At 36.1% G+C, this 21,816-nt stretch overlaps 1 protein-coding gene across 1 annotated transcript in view; it reads right to left on the minus strand.

The window, feature by feature from the left end:
• Nucleotides 1-21,816, minus strand: part of LOC108548572 (neuronal acetylcholine receptor subunit alpha-7-like) — a gene marked incomplete at its 3' end in the record, with an annotated part of 147,379 nt that overhangs the window by 28,512 nt on the left and 97,051 nt on the right. The window contains exon 3 of the mRNA XM_017901581.1: nucleotides 8,489-8,669. Coding sequence (XP_017757070.1) covers nucleotides 8,489-8,669 — 181 coding nt within the window. The remainder of the gene's footprint in view (nucleotides 1-8,488; nucleotides 8,670-21,816) is intronic.

The following is a 21,816-nucleotide window of genomic DNA, read 5'->3' on the forward strand; positions in this document are numbered from 1 at the left end:
TATAATTTCGAAATTAAATGAGTATGTACTAATTTCAATATTTTTATGTAAGGACTTGTATTCATTGATTCGTAATTTTAAACATTACGATCATTTATTAAATTTATTTCTTTTTTTTAGAATAATGGAAGAATTATTTTCCTTTTAATTTTTTTCTATAACATGGAACTTTGAAATTATAATTAAAATTCCGTTTACCCTTCATACCCATGATTATCAATTTTTTTTATTAAATCATTGTATATTCTGATTTATATACTATTCTCAATAATAAAAAGAAGAAAAGAAATGAAATAAGTACATACTAATTTCAATATTTTTATGTAAGAGCATGTATTCACTGATTCGTAATTTTAAAGATTACGATCATTTGCTAAATTTATTTTTTTCGGAATAATTCAAGAATAATTTACCTTTTAAATTTTTTTTAATAACACGGAATTTTGAAATTATTATTAAAATTCCTTTTACCCTTCACATCAATGATTACCAATTTTTTTATTAGATCATTGTACCTTCTGATTTGCATAATACTTCCAATATTTAAAGAAAGGAATACTATAATAATTCTCAATTAAATAGCAATTAATTACTCAATGAATTCTCCCTATGTCAGAAATTATATATTCTATCTACTATTTTCTGCACCCATAATTCATTAATAATTTCTACCCAATTCCTATCCGTTTATTTATCCAATTTCCAATTATTAAAACAACCGTGAAAAAATCGTTCACCAAGTACAATTATCTCACAGAAAACCCCTGTCATTCTCTAAATTGATAGACTCGTACAGACTCATACAGGCTCCCACCAATTTGGGGTATGCCTGTAAGATTGAAACCAAGTCGAAGGTAAAACGAAGGAGAAATTAACGGGTACCCTTGGAATCTCGAAAATACCGTAATTAACGATAGAATCCTGTCGCGTGTTGCAACATGCCAACGTCGTTCCATTAACGGCGATTATCTCAACTTCTCCGAAATTCGGATACAGTGGAGCAGGAGCGCGTTTAACGAGATTTAACGTTGGATGGAACCTGCCAGACTGAGCCCCGTCGAATCGCGCGTATCTACTCACGGAAGAAACTACAAACGCTGGTTATACGTAACACCGTCATACCCCAGTGCAACTAAATTATGCCACGACATATCGACCCCCTTGCCAATAATTTAATCTATTCGTTACGACGGATTCGGCCGAAAGTTTATACCATTTCGCGACTATCTCAGCTGTAGTGCCGTGGAAGACGTTAAATGGATTTTGCACACTTTCTTCCGATAATATCGCGAATTTGCAAATTTTTTAATTTAACCAGCTGTAATACACTGTAACACTGGAATATTTTGTTAAGGGAAACTCGCCGAATCTGTATATTCTCCTGCAAAGTTTATTTTCCATAATTGCTCTTTATTTTTCTATAAATATTTCTACCCCTCTGTCAAAATTATATAGAATCAATGAAATGATAAGCTGGTGAGAAACATTTGGATCTTATTGTATCCCTTATAGTATCCCGAAAGAATTATACCACATATTGTCTCCAAAAATTATTCCTGGAAAATGGAAAGAAATTTCATATATGAGGATGAAAAAAGAATTTATGGTAGTATTTATAGTAGCTTTTCAGAGTGACAAAATTATTCGAAAAATTCCCTATCTACTACACTTTGAAGATAGAACAAAATTCTATAAATTCGTTACTCGTGTTCTACAATAGTCCTTCGGAGTAAAATAATTCCGCAAAGAATTCTCCGAAACAACCAGCCTCCACCCTCAGAGGATAAAAGAATTATACAGATACAATAGAACGAAAGGATTACACGAAAAATTCTCTCCAGCAAATCATCTCCATTCTTAACACGTTGAATGCCATGGGGGTCACCGGTAACCGGCGCGCCCTGATTAACCCTTTGCACTCGACGATTTTTTACCTAAAAGAAGGAGAGTAAAAATTCAAAGATTCTCTACTAAAAAATTGCCGATATTTTTTTGAGCAGTAAATAAAAAATTGTATAATAATAGAATTATAGAATTATTTGATTTCGATACCTCGCACACTGCTACATTACAATAAATTTGATATATTAATTAATATCTATCTTCCAAATTTTATGAAATGGTAACTGAAGCTCACCTCTCGAGCGCAAAGGGTTAATAGAAATATATATAATTTAAGCAACTGTCAATATTTAGAAATATTTATTATTACTATCGTTGATTCAACGGTGACCCCCGTCGCAATTAATATGTGAAATATGGTTATACATTTTAATTTATCTATTATCTATCAGATAATATTTCAACATTATATGTATCACATAATAGAAAATTCATCGTGACGCCTCGAACAATCCCTATAAAACTGTCGTGGCATTCAACGTGTTAACCACTTGCGCTGGAAAGACGTGTCACGCACGTCGTAATGCTTTTATCACAGAATGGCCAACGACGTGGTATACACGTCGTTGGGCAATTGTTACAGAAACACTGGACTCCGTTCTGGCACACGCGTCAGAGAATTTCTTGCCACCGTGAGTGGTTAAAATATCAAAAAAGAGTCCTGTAAGTACAACGCTCGTGTTTTACACCAACCCTTCGCAGCGGGACGAAATAATTAGCCGAAAAATCCCGGGGCCCGTTCTCAGGGGTTTGAAAAGAAATTCCGCGAGAAAAGACACGAGCCCTCGATTCCAACGGTAACGTCATTAAGCGATCAATGAGACGAAATAATCGATTAATTACACCCGGGCCGATAATGAACCCAGCGTCTTACAGCTGCAATTATGGCTGCCAATTTACGATCGAGCGTCGGGCGCGTCAATAACAGCGGGTGATCGCGCCGTTAATGACGATTACCTCAAGTTAGCCGCAATTCGGAAATAATTGAACGCGACGAGTTCGAATTCGCCTACGGTTCGCGCTGTCGCCGCGTTTCCGCGCGGTAACCAGCCCTGAAAGTGGAATACAATTAACCGAACCGCGGCTGCGAGTACGTGCTCGCGGAATCCGACGCCATCTCTCTTCCAGCGTCTGTCCCATCCAATCCGCGATCGACCGACCGTCACGACGAATTTTAGCATTAAATAACACACGCGGCTGTTTCGCGCGGTCTAAATAATTTTGCGCCAAACTCACCCCAATGGCCGATTTTTAAACTCTCATTCGAAACTCCGCGTTCGACGTTATGGGCCTGATCACTCACATTCGCCATTTTTCTTCGATGTTTCGATATCTCTCGTTATTCCATATTTTTGGAGATTTTTGTTTATTCGTGGGGCATTTAACAGTGATAGGTTCAGTGTTACTCGGACGGCTATGCCTGACTGGGTCCGGTCAGGTCTCACTATAGACGCAATAGGCTAACTTACTCGGTACAATTTATTTGTGATAGAGCGATAACTAAGAGAATACGGATCAGAAAATGCATTTCTCGATGGTATTCAATGTGAATCCAATAGTTAATTATACACGATCTTACGCGAGTTTACGTTGAGGTCTGATTGGACCCAGTACCCCCATTTGCGTAGTCCACCGTCCGAGTGTTAACACGTTAAGTGCTCAGCACAGGCCCGATGATGACTCTGCTGTCAAGCCTGTCCACCGACATGGCGAAATGTTCATAAAACTCGGAAATACTGTACCAATCGATGACCACAGGCCCGATGATGACTCGGCTGTCAAGCCTGTCCACCGACATGGCGAAATGTTCATAAAACTCGGAAATACTGTACCAATCGTTATAACAGGAATTCCCAAATGTTAGGTCCAAAGATGGCGAAGAATTTAGCACCTTTTGGACCTAGCCAGTCCCTGATGACCGGCTGGACCCGAGCTAAACTTGGCACTTAACACGTTAACCAAGTACTATCGGACGTTAGCTTTTTACACGTGATTCTCACTAGGTGGTAGCTGATTCTCGGTAAATATGCTAGGTTGTAGCTGATACGTTAAAGATTTCCGTTTCTCACCCCCCAAGTGACGTACGACCACAGCGAGAAAGTACCGTTGTCACGTGAGTGGTAACTTGCGACAGATAAGGGTTAATTATTCCACCAGCAAGGAGCGAACAGTGATTTCCAGGACCCCTAACTTAACTAGGACTCTTTTTCGATTATCTCGAATACGTTCATGTCTGAATGAGCGACGACACTAGATCCTGTTAATACAAACTCTTATCGGGAATCGCCGTTTTCTTGTTACGGTTTTTCAGCCGGGCAACTTATCGTTTAACAGTTTGTTTGCCCTTTCATTCGTCTAAAAGCCTGCACCGGGTAATCGATAGCCGATGCATTGTTGCGGATTTATCGGACCTGGCTGTCCGGTTAATCGGCATTCTGCTGCAGCCTGGATAGCCTCTGAGTGGAGAAATAAATGGTCGATCGGGATTCAGAGACGTTTAAACGGTCATAGCTGGAATACATTTTATTTTTGATTAAACAGCGTGCATCCCGGTCAATGCGTTTTTATCCGCGAGATGTAACGTTATTTATTCGTTCCTTTGAAAAAGGATACGCGGACGGGGCGGGGGAAGGTAAAACAAATAAAATCGCAACGTTCGGGAATTAATAAATCTTTCGAGGGCTTTTATCGCGAACATTTTCGTAGCGAGGCTCTTTCCCGAGCAGAAAATTGTTTGACCGTTTAAAAGCGTGACAATCCGCGGGAGACGAGTCTGGAGAATAGACAGGATATGGCATTTTGATTTAGTGGAAGCTTCCGCGTGGTGCTTTTTGATAAACGGGGCCTATAGCTACGGGGTTTACGCTTGTACTCGAAAATTCACCGGTTTATTCAAAAATATGTACGGAGACGAAAAAGGATCGCGAAGTTTCGTCTTGCTCAGGAAAAAAAGTCATCAAATGTAATTAACCATCGTTGCCATAATTAACACATTGACTGCCAACTACGAGGTATCTCGTAGGTTGTTTACTTGCCCAGAATGCCTACCACGAGTTATCTCGTCCCTTCGTTATTTGCCATATTTGCATAGCTACGAGGAAACCCGTACTATAACTGTAATATAATTAAAAAAAAAAAAGTCTATACAAATTTATTCATGCAGAATAACATTTTTATGCTTCGCGATCATTTTTAAAACAATCTTGCACCCCAAGTACGAGATAATTCGTAACATGCTTTTTTTAAGAAAGAAAAACATTTTTTAAGCTTTTTGATTATTACTATGTATTATAAAGAAAGATTTTAATAATATAACATAATTAAATTAAATTGGCTTCTTAGACCGGAATCGTGAAAATTTGCGTGGCAGTCAACGTGTTAAGGAATAAATTTCAGCAAGTTGTTTCGACCTGTCGCTTATTCTGCAGAGATATCGATAGAGAAAATATTCGTGGTTGTGAATTTGCATGCTGTGGTATTTAAAACTCGATGATAAATTAATTCCTGCATTTCTTTCGATATTAAACAAATTTGGAATAAGAATGACTAAATGATTAATAATAGTTCAAAGACTATTAATATTGGAATTTTTCTCACATTACTGTTTCCAAAATTTGTGCAATTTCTAATCAGCTGTATATATAATTATTAGTATTGAAACGTTAATAATTAATAACGCGGAGTCAACGATGTAATGTATAAAACGTGTATCATTCAGGCGATAAGGAATCATCAATTTCGTCATCAGTCATCAATCCAGCTTGTTGTGATAACTCGTTTCTTGTAATACGAATAGATATTTTAGAATGAAAGGAAATGTTGCATTAATTTTTCATTATTCGGTAATCAATTTTATTTTATCGCGAGGGAGTGAAAATTAGAAAGTAAAAGATAGTGCTATCTTAGTTATCTAACGTTTAATTTCTCTACGAGCCTAGATAAATCTTTTTCCTGGTTCAGTATTAAACATTTTATGAATCATTTTCAAGGCAACCCGACGAGAGAATATTTCACAGAATTACTAATTCGAAATAGGGGAACAGAACAAAATCTTCTTACCATTTTCATCGTATACATACTTTTAATAACCTATATTTTTCGTTGAACGTTAAACCACATTTTAATCGTAAAGTAGTACTTATTTTTCAAAAATTATCAAGCATTATTCGCCTTACACTCGAATGTTGTTCACATTATTATCCTGCCCCGTTAATTACACCGGTAATAGCATTGAAAAATACACAGCAGAAGTTTCACGTTTCTTCCCAACAGTTCCTCAATTAAATACACACAAAATATTCCGCATGGAGGGTATTAATTTATCCAAAACGGAAACAAACAGAGGAGTTATCAAATACTTACATTTAAATACACAATAAATTAAAATTGAAGCATAAATTAATTGCAATCTTTAATTTCCCCTACTACAAGTCTCGGTTAAATGAATACGAAATATCTCACGTAAATCGAATTAATTTACCAATATCAAATTAAATATAAAAAAATGATCAATATATAGAATGTAAATACGAATTAAATCCTGTCACGAATTAAAATTACACGAGTATAAAGCATTTTACATGAAATTTAATAATTTAACGAATACAAAAATAAATATAAAATAAATTACAATAAATTAACGAAAAAATTAAATACGATCTGCAACCTGTTTAAACTAATTTACAAATCTCAACCGAATAAACATAAACGAAATCCAAATGTGAATCAAATAAGACCTAAAACCCTCCCTATCACAAAATACTCTAGATAGAACGCGTGGACTCCATATAAAATATAAAAATTTCATATAAAAATTAAAAAAATTAAAAAATTATTAAATATGCACAATCTAAATACGACTTGAATACAATATACGACCCTACGTAGCACAAGTGTCAGCAAAACAAATCAAAAGACATCCCCCACAGACGAGATACACAATTACTACTCGAATAAGAATTGCATACAACCTACGACCCTATACCGAGGAGTCTGCAAGTATCACGAGTAGCACGTCGTTCCACCATCTCCGAACCCATAGCCATGAAGCCGAGCGAAATCTCTTGACTCGTCTGGATGCAAAAATAAAAGGGAAACGGGGGAAAACAGCGAGAGAGGACATCGCCTGTCCCTATATCCATCGGATGGCATCGCTGGCGCCTTTCTTCCACCACCTCTCGACGTTTCACATATGTTGGTACATGTGCGTGTTATGTCTCATATACACGTAAAGAATATAATATAATATCGTATCATATATATGTAATATACCTATATTATATATAAAGATCCGAGCTGAAGCTACGAAGCGTGAGAATGAACGGCTATCTATGGAGCGTTGCTATTGTGTTGCACTGAGTTCTTGTGTCGGACAAAGAAGCCTCGGGAGGCAGCTCATGGGCGTAGGATCAAGAGGACCGTTTTCTTTCTGGCAACTGGAGAGGACACCGGGCCTGGATATCGTGGGCAATCGGGATTCGTCGGTGCCGACGCCGGACTCCGAACGCGTTTCCATTAACGACGCATCACCTGCATGGAGAGGGTTCGTCCAGCCATTCTCCGGACCTGACAGACGCGCGCAATAAACGAGACGTTCCCGAAGAGAACCGCGTGTCGTTGCCATTGTCGTCGATTCCTGTCACTGTACGCCCCGAGTTATGAATCACTATGTCTGCCAGTCAGCGTGAAGAATGTCGCGCTGACGCTGACAATGCTCGTTACTCTTTGTTTCCATGTCTAATGGTCTAATCCTTGCCTGAGTTTGCCGAGTGATCAGGGGGATCTGTGATTTTGCTTTCGTAAAATGAACTTGGTTCGTTTAAACCTGATATATCGAAATTAAAAAGAAACTGACTCGGATGAACCGAAATTTAGAAAAAAATTGGAACCAAAGAGATTTGGTTTAATATTTTAACGTAATTGTGTGGCGGATGTAAGATGGATGAAGATTTTACTGGAATATCGTTAATTGTTTATCAACACGACTCGATTTGAAGGTAATTATCAAGGAGTAACGATTCGATGAACCTCGTTCTCCCGGACGGAAATGGATCAGCGTCACGTAACACACTAGCGCCGCCAGAGCAAACGTTGCACGTCAGTTTACCGACGCCATGGTTTATTCAGCCGCGATAATGGAATGCCTAGTTTGTTTAATATTCTACTATGTATATCGTTTGGTCTATCGTATCACGTATCACGGATCAGTCGATATTTGGATAAAAATTAGGAATACACGGTTCTCGTTAATTTTCAAAATTCCCGGAAAATCCTGATCACTTGGCAAACTGGTTTACAGCCTAGACAGACGGTTTTGTCCATGAAGATGCCATTTTATTTAGTTCTCCAGGGATAAAATTCGCGTGTTAGGTGACCCAGACGACAGATCTCTCCATGACGACGCGTCGAATGTGGACCAATCGCTTTCGGATCCATTGGCGGCAATTTCGAAGCCACGTTTGAACCGTCCAAGGAAATGGCGCGTTTGATGCACCGTTCGAATAATTCGGGACCAGTAAAGAAGACTTATTTGGTGCTTTGTGTGTACTCTGAGCGTGTTTAGTGTTTAGTGGAGACAGTAGTGTACCTGGGTGCCGTCGTAGGTCCAGGATCCGAACTTCATTTTACAGTGTTGGTCGTCAAAGGGGAACCAAGCGATGTCTATCTTGCAAGTGCTCTTGAAGATGCCCGGAGGAACGTACAGGCAACTGCCGTTATGCGTGACCACCACGTTTGTTTGGTACGTCCCGTCGAAACCCTCATCCGCACTAACGTGTTCATATCACATCATTAATCATCGCTGTCTGCCTCGTTCGCGTTATTTTCATCTACATTTGTCTTCGTTTCGACGCGATTTCTATTTATCCACGGTCTACCGAGTGATTATTCCTTTTATTTTCTATTTCTGTCCTCTTTCGTCGCGTCTTTTGGCAAGAACAAGAGGAATAGCTGAGATTCGAAGGGAAGCTTTTATTCCTTCGTTCCTTGTTTTCGGATGAAAAAGGGTTTATCGAAAAATGTTCTGATAACTGGCTTTTATGCGTAGAAGGAAGCTAGTTGTGATGATAAATTAGTAATATAAATTCTATATTAAAAATTATAGTAATATACGATAATTCAGAAATTGTTCGTGCTTATGAGTTCAAAATTTTGATATAATGGATTTATTAGTTCCAAGGAATCCTGATATTGTGAACTATCTAAATGAATCCTCGTGTTTAGAATATTTTAGTCAGTCGCTGGTCTGGCGTTACCTCCTTTTCCTTGGCCTCCTTCTCTTTGTTCCCTCTAGGAGACGATCTCAGCTTTTGGCCTCTGCTAGGGCAAGGGAAATTAAAGAGCGTTCCGTGCTCGTTCAAGCTGCTACACTCTCAGAATTTGTACATCGAATTTATGCAAGCGATGAACCGTCAAAACCATTTTCGAGATTAATTTAATTATAACCTGGCCTCTGTTAATGATAATGTAAATCATTTGCTGAATGAAAGACATTCGATCGATCAAAGATGATCGGTATACGATCAATTAAATAGAAAAAGGGACGAATCTCAGAAATATCAATTTTTTATTTTTTCCTCGACAAATCTGTGAATAGACAAAAAAAGGATCCTGTTACCAAATTATTCGGGATAAACAATTAAAAATAATATAAAATTTTATATTATATTTATTTGCATTTTGCTGTGAAAATTGGAGAAGGAAAATAAACAAAATCTTTAATTAATTATTTTACAGTATATTTGTATTATATAAAATATATACTGTAAAATAATTAATTAAAGATTTTGTTTATTTTCCTTCCCCAATTTTCACAGCAAAATACACAAAATAAAATATTCAAAATATACCAGCTATTTATCCAACTATCAACACAACTCTGATTATTTTACCAGTGTATATATCTAACTGCTGCCTTGTACATAAATTTATATTTTAAAAGATTCATTATGCAAATACATTGTTCAAGGTCGTCAAATATTAAATCAATTAACAACGAAGCCACGTACATTAACATTTTAACTATAAATAATAAAAATACTTATGTACTCTTAACAACAGCGAACAGGAATAATGAACCATAAGGGTATATGTTACAAAATTTACATAATCCACGGAAACGAACACTGCGTGAACGCTAATCGCTTCGAGGTACCTTTTATTCTCCTAAGCTTACCGAAGAAATAAAGGGGATGAAAGCGAAGATGTCCTCTGTACTTGGGCGCTAATCCCTCAAGAATAATTCGAAGCGACCATTTTAAACGACGACGAAAGATAAAAGGGGAACGTCTGAGAGCGTTCTATCACCGCGAAATATTTTTCTTCCACCGTATATTTATCCATAAAAGCCGCTTATTAAGTTTCCTTGGGGTGAAACCTACTTGCGAATTTCTAACAAGCAAGCTCTGGGGTGAGTTTCCAACGAGATCGACAAGCACGAAAGGCGAAGATTCGCCCTAATTTTAACACTATACCTTCAAAACGTATGGCAACTGAATTTTCCAAAAAATCATAATTTTTACAAAATTCTAACGAAATTGCAAACATCTTTAATACCCCTTCTCACTTTTAACAATCGGATAAGCAAATCTCTGACTTTAGCAAATCTTTGACTGTCTTCGCGTAAGCCTCTCTCCCTGCTTTTAATAATTAAATTAACAAATATCCCTGACTTCACGATCCAATGAGACTCAGGAAAATTTATATTTTAAATAACGAACATATTGAATTTAAAACTGAACCCCTTGGGGACCGAATTATCTTAAAAATAACCGGTCAAAAATTCCCAAACTTACTCCAGCCATAAGCAAAACTACAATAAAGAAATTTGTATTTCAAAAATTACGAAAATTCATAGTTTCACCTAAATAAATTTAACGAATACAGTAAAATCGCGTGAACTAAGGTAAATGAAATTTCACACAAAATTGAAACCCTGTTAACACTAGTTAAACCGTCGAATTTATCTCAGATCTCTCTTGGTTTTCGCCTCGAGAGCCATTTTTTAAATCATCGGCACAGAGGTAGGACAACCAAATCAGTTTCACGGTTTAACAATGCAGTCCTCAGTTTCGCGAGAGATTTGTCCGCGAAAGCAGCTTATCGCTCAGAATTTGAGGACGTCTAGAGATAAAGCTGGAGGAAGAGGCGGTGATACGCATCCGCGAGAGTTCGTGGACATCAAAAGTACCAATGACGCTTTCATTTACCAGGAGAGTAATCTCGGCATTATGCCGGAGCCAAGGAGTACACATCCTTTTTGAGTAGATGAAGAGGATAAGAAATATTCGAATGTGATTAAAAAATATTCGTGAAATCTCGTCGAAATTCGCTGATATTCGTCGCGAGTGCCCGTGAAATCGGCACTGCATATTGGGAAATTTGACTGATTGCGAGATTAAATTAATTCGCGTTTAGTACGCTCGATGGGGAAACGATATCCTGATATTGAAATTTTTTGAAGGAAGAATTGGAGGCGAGAGTTTGATTGATCGAGGAACAACGTATTTGCACTATTTTTATGAATTATTCTTGTGCTGTATATGTGTGGAGTTGAAGGCTGCCAAGAAGTGTAAATTCAAGAATTTTAGCTTTATTGACAAGATAATTAAATTTCTAATTTCTTGGATTTATGGCAAGAAGAAATTGAAGACACGAAGGCAGAAGTTTATATGTAAGTGCTGAAACTGTTGTTAATTTTCTATTCTATTTCTGTGAGGGTGGTTTAAAATGAAAATGTTGAAATATTAAACTCCTTTATTAAATTTTATGTTATTTACTTATGCAATTTAAAATTAGCAATTTCACAACGTAAGAGACGTTATAGTTCTTAATTAAATATTTTTCTATTTTCAGTTGGATGACAGAAAGTGCCCATTTCAAACTCCATGTAAAATATATTTTCTGTCAGATCTGACAATGAATTATAGTGGAATGACGATCGAAGGAACGATCTTATCGAGTAAGGATCGAATTTTAGGAATGTGTAACGTGTTAATAATATACCACTACGTCGATGATTGCATAATTAAGCGTCTACAACCAAATCAGCGTCGTGCTGACTTTTCCCTGTGCCAATGGAGGTAAACAGACAAACACTTGTGATAGACTGGTCAATCAACGACAATTACCTCAAGTTATCAGCGATTTGACGAGGTAATCATTATTTACCACGACACAACGAAATCATTACCATTGCTATCGAGTTAATAACAGACTAGCTGTAATTTCGAACAATGTATTGTTCCTATTAGGTGCGAATGAAACATGTACACGCGATAGTCTTGACACGTAACAGGCAATAAGCTTGCCTAATCAATAATTATATAATCATCTATTCAGAATTTCAGCTGCATCGTTACGAACTAGCTGCGAAAAAAATATGAAATTAATTATTGGTAATTTTAGAAGAGGAAATGGAATCTGAATTTTAAATTCTGTATACAGTAACTTTTTTAATATCCCAATTATTTGGTAATAAATAAAATTCAAAATTACGTGAAATTGATAGATCGCATCTTCGTATCAATTTTCAAAAATTAATTAAGCAAGCAATTGAAATTTTATTACCTACCACTAAATTCCTATGGAAAAATTAATATTCAATTTCGAACAGAATGTTAATGAGATACCTTGGAAAATTAGGGTTATCGAGTTTCGAATTATAATTTACAAAAATTCCTTCTCAACTATTTCCCTCATAGCATCCCAAAATAATAATAAACAATTTAAATAAGACAAGTGACACAAAACATTACAAAAATTAGTTTTCAACATTATAATTTGTCGAAAGTCTAATTAATTATCCACCAAAATTAATCTTCCTAATAATTAACAAATACGAGATATACGAAAACTCCAGCTAAAAGAAGAAATGATTTTCATATCAATTTTCAAAAATTAATTAAGCAAGCAATTGAAATTTTATTACCTACCACCAAATTCCTATGGAAAAATTAATATTCAATTTCGAACAGAATGTTAATGAGATACCTTGGAAAATTAGGGTTATCGAGTTTCGAATTATAATTTACAAAAATTCCTTCTCAACTATTTCCCTCATAGCATCCCAAAATAATAATAAACAATTTAAATAAGACAAGTGACACAAAACATTACAAAAATTGTCTTTCAATATTATAATTTGTCGAAAGTCTAATTAATTATTCAACAAAATTAATCTTCCTAATAATTAACAAGGACGAGATATACGAAAACTCCAGATAAAAGAAGAAATGATTCATATTATAATAAATAAATAAATTTCTCGCAAGGAACGAAGCAGCTCTTATTATACTAATTTAAATGACGTTACTTCCATCTTGATCTTGCCATATGTGTCTGTCTCCGATCGAAACGAAGATTCGAGCCAAAGATCTCATTTACATATATTTCATCAGATGTAAATTTTTATCAACACCCGCGGTTCGTTTTCAAAATGGCCGACTCGCGAGATTTACGATTCCTCGAGATTCGCGTGCGAAAATTTAATTCCTCGATGGTTTAGAGATCGACGGACGGCGTATTTGCTTAAACGAAACAATGGATTCTCGAACCACCGAAATTACGCTTGTCAGGGCTCATTGTGCCGATTTAATGTGTCGATTATTATCCGTTTCGTCTGTTTGTAGCACGGCACGTCGCTCCGCGAACAGCTGCGCGTGGTTTCCGTTTCGTGGCTGCTTAATAAATGCCTACGATATATTACCTCGCGAGATTTATTACGGAATCTGTAGCTTTCCCACCACTATCCCTTCCTTTTTTCCCTGGACGATTAGCTAGCTACAGATAGAGGCTTCCCTGCTAATTTCTGCTCGTCCGGAAGCCATTTCTACGAGTAATCGAGGGGGTAGGTTTGGAAAATGGTAACGCCATAATTCGAAATTTCTCGAAGAAATTTGCGGCAGATTTTGATAAGAGAAAGTTGCATTCGGAGATTGAAATTTTATCATTCAAATTCGTCTTTCAAATAAGTGGAAAAATTTCTTCTCAAATTCCTTCGTTTATATTTATATTTTATATTTATATTTTATATTTATATCTGATAATTAATTTGATTATTCCATGTCAGGTTTGACAAATTTTATTTTCTTTTTAATTTTAAAATAGTGGTTTAAATTGTTTCGTGTACCGTTTGATTTATTTCCTGAAAAATATAATACATTGAGATGTGAGGATTTGCCACCCCCAAAAATTAAACACGTGTCAAAGTGTTCTAAAATTTAAAAGAGATATAGGCCATTGAACGCAATCTATATTATTTTTCTATCCTGTCTATTTGAGAGTATATTATAATGGAAATCGGGTAGGAACAACTAGTATTCATGAAACTATTTAATAATCCACCTTATTAATTTTATTATCTATAAATCTAATTTGGTTTGGAATGTTAATAAAAATGATTTCGTGTATTCTTTGACTTATTTCCTGTAATATATAATATATTATTTTCACCCCTAAAAATTAAACACGTGTTAAAGTATTCTAAAATTTGAAAGAGATATAGGCCATTGAACGCAATCTATATTATTTTTCTATCCTGTCTATTTGAGATTATATTATAATGGAAATCGGGTAGGAACAACTAGTATTCATGAAACTATTTAATAATCCATCTTACATTACGAAAGTTCCTGGTTCGAACTCATACATGATATATCACGTGTGCACAGGAGACGCCTAATTATTTCAATGTGACGAGGTTTGAGGTGATTTAACTCTTGTTATAAACTGCTTCTTCCTGACCACATTTGTACTGCAAAATGAAGCAACCTCCTATCCAATTACCTGATAAGTGAATATTGAACGATGTACCAGTGTTTGCGTATAAAAATATTCTTTCGCTGCCGTACTGTCTCCTAACTTTCATGAATTTAAATGAACGTCGAGATACCATCGTTATATCGAGGCTATTCAGGTATCTGTGACGAAGCTGTTGGGCAGAGCTCCAGAAAGCGATTTTAAAACTGCTTTGGAAATATCACAAAACGTCACCAACGATATATCATAGACACAGTGATGTAATAAATAACTATTAGCAACTATAGTTACTAAAAGCATCTCGTTAATTTCTCTATCGTCAGAGAAATAGAGAAAATTTGAAAAATTGAAATGAATATCGATAATAAAACAAAGGATGAATTGTTTTCTCAAAAGGGGGGACAAAAATTTTTAAAACTGCAATAAATATTCGTAATAAGGGAATGATGCTTTCTAAAAGTATCTAATTAATTTCTCTATCGTCAGAGAAATAGAGAAAATTTGAAAAATTGAAATGAATATCGATAATAAAACAAAGGATGAATTGTTTTCTCAAAAGGGGGGACAAAAATTTTTAAAACTGCAATAAATATTCGTAATAAGGGAATTGTGTTTTCTAAAAGTATCTAATTAATTCCTCTACCATCAGAGAAATACAGAAAAATTGTAAAATTGCTATGAATATTGACGATAAAGCAAAGGATGAATTTTAAAATAAAAAAAAAAAACAGAAAAAAAATTTTTAAAACTGCAATAAGTATTGGTAAGGTATAATGATGTTCTAAAAGCACCCCAAAGAGTACTTCACTCATCCTTGCTTACAAATAACATATTTACCTCGATTCGTTTAATTTATTTTCCCCTTTAACAAGGTGCACTAAAAACGATTTATATCCCGATTGAAGTATTTATTCCCAAATAAACTTTTTTATAATTCAAGGTACTAATTCACGCAGCCCGAACAAATTCCACGTGACGAAACCAATTACGTCATCAAAGAACCGACAGGAAACCCGTTCAAAAGGCGAATAAAATAAATCCTAATTATACGAACGTAAAAAACAGACTGGAAAAAAAAGGGAATCGTAAAAGCAACAAATTTCGGAGTAAATCTTTGTGCAATTCGAACGAAACCAACCCCTATTTACCCGATAATTAAACCAGGATACGTATATCCTCGTTTCCCACACGTGTCGCTGAATTCCTCCTGACAAAGAATTGCGGAAAAAATAATCGAGCTTCAACACCGGAACTACCGATGTATAACGAGTACACGAATATATTACACGCAAGTAATAACAATTATGGTGATGCGAGAAATACAAACGGTCACATGTAACAGCGTGATTTTATCCGTTACGATCAACGAATATTTCGGAAATAATACATCAAAAGTGCGATTTTATAAAAAAAATAGTACGTGGAGAATATTTCAGAGGAATCTACTATTTTATCGACTGCGAAAATTAAAATGCGAAATAAAAATTAAACGACAACAATGACAGCGGAATTTCGCAATATTGCGAGACCGGCGTACGACATATTAATTTTATCGAAGGCCGAAGCGATGTATTTTCGGAAATTACAAAAATAAAAAATTTCGAACTCGCTACCACCACACTGATGATTCCAGCGGCAGAGATAAAGATACCTCGCGGTAATTTCGAAACGGCGGGATGATTCTCGAATCAACGCGAATAGACCACATTTTGCTGAAGGCAGAAGCGATATATTTTCAGAAATGACAAAAATAAATCATTTCGAACTCATTGCCATCCCTTTGAAAGTTCCAGCATTGAAGATACCTCGCGATAATTTCAAAACGACGCGATGATACTCGAGTTACAGTGAGTGCATCACATTTTGTCAATGGCAGGAATGATATATTTTCAAAAATTATGAAAATATCAAATTTCCAACTCACTATCACCTCTTTGGAAGTGTCAGTGTTAAAGGTAACTCGCGATAATTTAGAAACGACGCAGTGATACTCGAATCAAAGCGAATGGATCACATTTTGCCAAAGGTAGAAGCGATCTATTTTCAAAAATTATGAAAATATCAAATTTCGAATTCACTATCATCCCTTTAGAAGTTCTAGCATTAAAGGTACCTCGCGATAATTTTGTAATGACGCGATTGTACTCGAGTCAAAAGGAATGCATCACATTTTGCCAAAGGCACGAGAGATATATTTTCAAAAATTTCGAACTCACTGCCCCCCGTTTAAAAATTCTAGCGTTAATGGTACCTCGCGATAATTTTGTAATGACGCGATTATACTGGAATCAAAACGAATGGATCACATTTTGCCAAAGGCACGAGAGATATATTTTCAAAAATTTCGAACTCACTGCCCCCCTTTTAAAAATTCTAGCGCTAATGGTACCTCGCGATAATTTCGAAACGACGCGATGATTCTCGAATGATCGTAAACGAAACACAGAAACCGGAAAAAGCTTCGACTCGCGCATTTTCGCAGTCACGGAGCAACGTCCAGATGTCGCTGTAAATCTCCCGTTTTCATATGCATGCAAATTCGTCGAGTCGCCGAGCGAAATAAGGAACTCGCCTGGAAGTTTAAAACCATCGCTGCTCACCGAGTCGTCGAAGAGGGAACTTCCGAATTTTCGTTCCACGCCGTTTAATACTTTCGATCGTCGGGGTAGTTGTCCAACTTACACCCCCGGCGAAGTGTGTTGAACGGATATTAAATGCTTTCGACTACTTCCGTATCGCGAAGTTCAGACGTTGCCTATTTAGCGGATCGGCTCGCGAATCGTTAGAGAAAGGGGTTGGATAGGAAGACGCAAGGGCTAATCCCAACCAATAGCTCCGATTGTCCTGACATTCCTTTGAGATCCGAGTGGATTAGAAATTAACAAGGTATAGAGATCACAAACTACAAACTTGTAATATTAGGTTAGTAGAAAAATAATTTCGTTTTGCTTCTTTTCCATCTCTAATTAAATGGCCTAAGTAAAACGTAAATCATAACTACATACAAAATGTTTATTATCAAAATATAGAGCGGAGTCAGCGCTCTCGAACTATACATAACTTAACCACATTTACAAAATAATTTATTCCAATATCAAGCTGAAAAAATCGAAAATGCAAAAGGCGAAATTATTTTTCTACCAACCTAATACTATAAGTTTGTAGCTTTATTTTGGTTAATTGTAATAATTTTTTAAGTAAAATGAAAGTAATAATTTTCTAAGTAAAAGATATTATTTTCTGGTAAAATATTTTGTGAAACTTTATCCTTCAATATCGGATTATTAGTCGTACATTTAACTTCAGTCGTGGTTTCCTTCCTTCTTCAGATTCAGATTTGCAAGAAATATATGTACTCTATTCTATACAATTTTGTATCGAAGATAGATTAACCAGATGATAAAAATGAAAAAGTAGCTACCAAAAATGACAAAGTTTAAAATCAATATTACCAAGCTATTAATCTTTTAAAAATAACTAATAAATTCCCAAAATTTGGTAAGAAATAAAAGACGTAACTGATATTATAATAATCCAATAATTCAGAGTACACGATTACTACAAAATTAACCCCACGAAAATGACAAAACCAGAAATTTATTTCATATATAAACCAAAAATATAAACTAAAATTAGAGTTCCTTACTTTGGCCTGTAAATTCCTAATACATCCCATATTTCCATTATTATTTTCCAAAAATCAAGGAAATATATTACAGGTTCCATTTGAACCGAGTACCCTTTACCCTGTTTTAAGAGCTACAAACCCCAAATATCGCCCCCAAATTTGGTAAGAAATAAAAGACGTAACTGATATTATAATAATCCAATAATTCAGAGTACACGATTACTACAAAATTAACCCCACGAAAATGACAAAACCAGAAATTTATTTCATATATAAACCAAAAATATAAACTAAAATTAGAGTTCCTTACTTTGGCCTGTAAATTCCTAATACATCGCATATTTCCATTATTATTTTCCAAAAATCAAGGAAATATATTACAGGTTCCATTTGAACCGAGCACCCTTTACCCTGTTTTAAGAGCTACAAACCCCAAACATCGCACCCCTCGTATTAAATTTCCTCGACATCCTATACATGCAGCATTACTCACGCTCATGTTAAATTAAACCACAGGAACTAGTACACCGAACATTCGCGAATCGGATGAACCAACTGAAACACAGACGGATCGTCGCTGCCGGTGGACAATGCCGCGGAATTTTCCACCCCCGTGTTCTTTCGTCTCGCACGGAGAGGAGAATATGCTATTGGTATAATTCAACGGGAAACGCAGAAGCGGCTGTAATTGACACCGGCGAATTTCTCGGTTTTTCACAGCGGCGCCTGTTACATAAACGGCACCGTCTTCCTCTTTTGTTCCAGCTCGCCGCGACGACGCGACGCCGAACAATCGCGACGCCCCGCGTGTACCCCCGTCGCGCGTTTCGGAAACGGAGGAAACGCGGAAAAGCGCAGCCGGTTGCGAGAACTGCGCTGGGAAAAGCTAAGTGTGTAATAGACGACCAGTGAACGAGATATTCGGATTTTTCTTCATTTTCGTGCAATCAATTTTTGTTACAAATGAAACAAATCCTAGTGCTCGTGTGTCCAGGTATTTTAATTTTGAAATAATTTGGAATAAATGGAATTTATTTCTTTTATTTTTTTTTTATATTAAATTCTCTGATTGCAAGAAAAAATGTTGCACTTTAGTTCAACGTAGTTTCATTTCACTGATCTGAATATCAATTCTTATTAACCCTTTGCACTCGAGAGGCGTTCTTCAGTCGCCATTTAATAAAATTTCGATATAGAGATCGATATTAATTAATATGACAAATTTAAGATAATATAACGGCGTGCCAAGTATCGAAATCAAATAATTCTACGTGTTAATTATTACACTATTTCTTCTTTACTGCTCAAAAAAATATCATCAGCTTTATAGTAGAAAATCTTTGAACTCCTACTCTTCTTCAGCCAAAAAGTCGTCGAGTGCAAGGGATTAATATTTGCATAATTAGATAAATTTTTTGAAAATTCCCTTTCTTTCATTTCCCTGGAACAAATATATAAATCGTATATTTGCAATTCTCGTTCGACGAATGGCTATAAATTCTTGAACGTGTGACACAGGCAATTTCATCGATAATGCTCCATATACGACTCGCTCATTTGCCAAGCCGATTAACTGCAGGAAATGGAAAGTAGAATTTTATTTAAATGGAGGAAGTTAATCTTCCATTTGTGGTGCTTCGATTTTGGAAAATTCGAAAAGCGAACTTGCGAATTGCTCATATACCAGAGAGTATGTATCAACTTCTACGTTTACACCTTGGCTGCTTCTACTGAAAATGTATATTTCTGATATTTTTGTTATTTTTGACACGTTTATATCATTTCTGCCATTGATTCACGTGTAGTGGACGAGTTAAGCCAAAATTATTCTAGAAAATCGAGGATTCTCGAATTATTCGAATACATCCTGGTCTATCCACCACACCCAAGACCCAGGGACGTAGCTAGAGCTACGACAGGAACAGAGCTCCGAAATTTTGCAACGTTCTTGTCCGGGTTCGACGACTCTCCTTCGTCATTCGCTATTACAAACCGTCGCGGTGTGCAGCGCCGTTTATGAATTCTAAGGAACGGTCTCTCGTCGATTGTTCCACGGCACACAAAGACGATCTCTGCACGGCAGCCATTGTCTAGCTTCCGGATGAATCCGCTCCTCTAAGATCACTGACCCTTTCAACCCTCTCTCCCGCCCTTATCTCTTTCGCTTTCCGATTCTCTCTTTTTGCACGCAAATGTCGCGCTTTTGGACGAGGATATTCACGGGAGAGAAGGCGTAGACCACGACGAGCAACAAGTAAGTCGCGCTTGGGGGTGGAAGCATTCTCTCCTTTTGTTCCGCGAGTAACGACCAACCCCGCCCGCCATTATCCGCAGACATTTAAACGATATTAACGCGATGGCCACTTAGCATCGATTCGGTACACTCGTGGCTGTGCATCAGGCCCTTTTCGAACGAAAATAAAACATTCGGCAAATTAACGAGTCTTCTTCTCGTGCCGGGTTTTACGTCTACGCTACTGCATCGCGTGAGTCACGGAAAATTCGATTAACGAGACTTTTCTCGATTTTTATATCTCGTGGATAAGGTGTCTTAATACGAAGCCCATTGTTGATCGAATTGGATGGATTGAAATAGGTTCGCCGATTTTTTGGTCACCGTGGTTACTAAAATTGTGTGATCGAAGCTATACTCGCGTGCATAATATATGTATTTTATGCAAAAATTGAAATCAGGATGTGGATATTATCTGAGATCTTCATAGACCAAAATAATCAACTCCCATTTTCTGTTCTTTAATTTTAGGGTTATTTGTATGAATATGCAATCTGCGCGAAAATGTGCATATTATTTCAGTCCAATATCAATTTTAGAAACGAAATATTTATTTATATTTCATTTCTTATATTTAAAATAAATTTCTACTTTTTTCATATGATGTAGGTGTCGATTTAGTAAATTTGTAGCTCGTTTAGTGATACCCTAATTGAAGCTAATTAGGATCTTCCTCCATTAGAAATTTCGTTCCCTTTTGTAAGTCGATGCAGGTTTTTCAAAATTCTGCAGCACGTGGATAGAACAGTTTAAATAATCTCTAATGTGCACAAATGGTGTAATAAAACTGTTAGAAGATTGTTTTTCAAGCAGCAAGTTCGTGACATAAATTATTGGGATGTTTGAGCAACTTCTTTATGAGTTTAAACTTGGAGAATGCATCGTAAAATGAACTGGAGGTATAAATTTGGTATTTGAATAATCTCATGTAAATCTTACGACAGTCTCCAACATCGATTTATGGACTTCAATAGCGAGGATGGTCCATAAAATAAAATGAAATGGAATTTTCTTATTAATTCCTAATTACATACCTAATTACCCGATATACAAATATTTATCAGACAAAACCTCAACGCAATTTCGGGATATAAATGGCCCATATCTCTTACGTAATACGTAATATATAGTTAGAGAATAATATATAACAACATATGCTTATAACATATAATTCCTGACAGAAGTTAAAAAACAAAGCAGAGCTACGAATTTTAGTATATTTCTTATTTTCTGCCCC

The sequence above is a fragment of the Eufriesea mexicana genome, unplaced genomic scaffold, assembly GCF_001483705.2.
Source record: "Eufriesea mexicana isolate 0111107269 unplaced genomic scaffold, ASM148370v2 scaffold1730, whole genome shotgun sequence".
Lineage (NCBI taxonomy): Eukaryota > Metazoa > Arthropoda > Insecta > Hymenoptera > Apidae > Eufriesea > Eufriesea mexicana.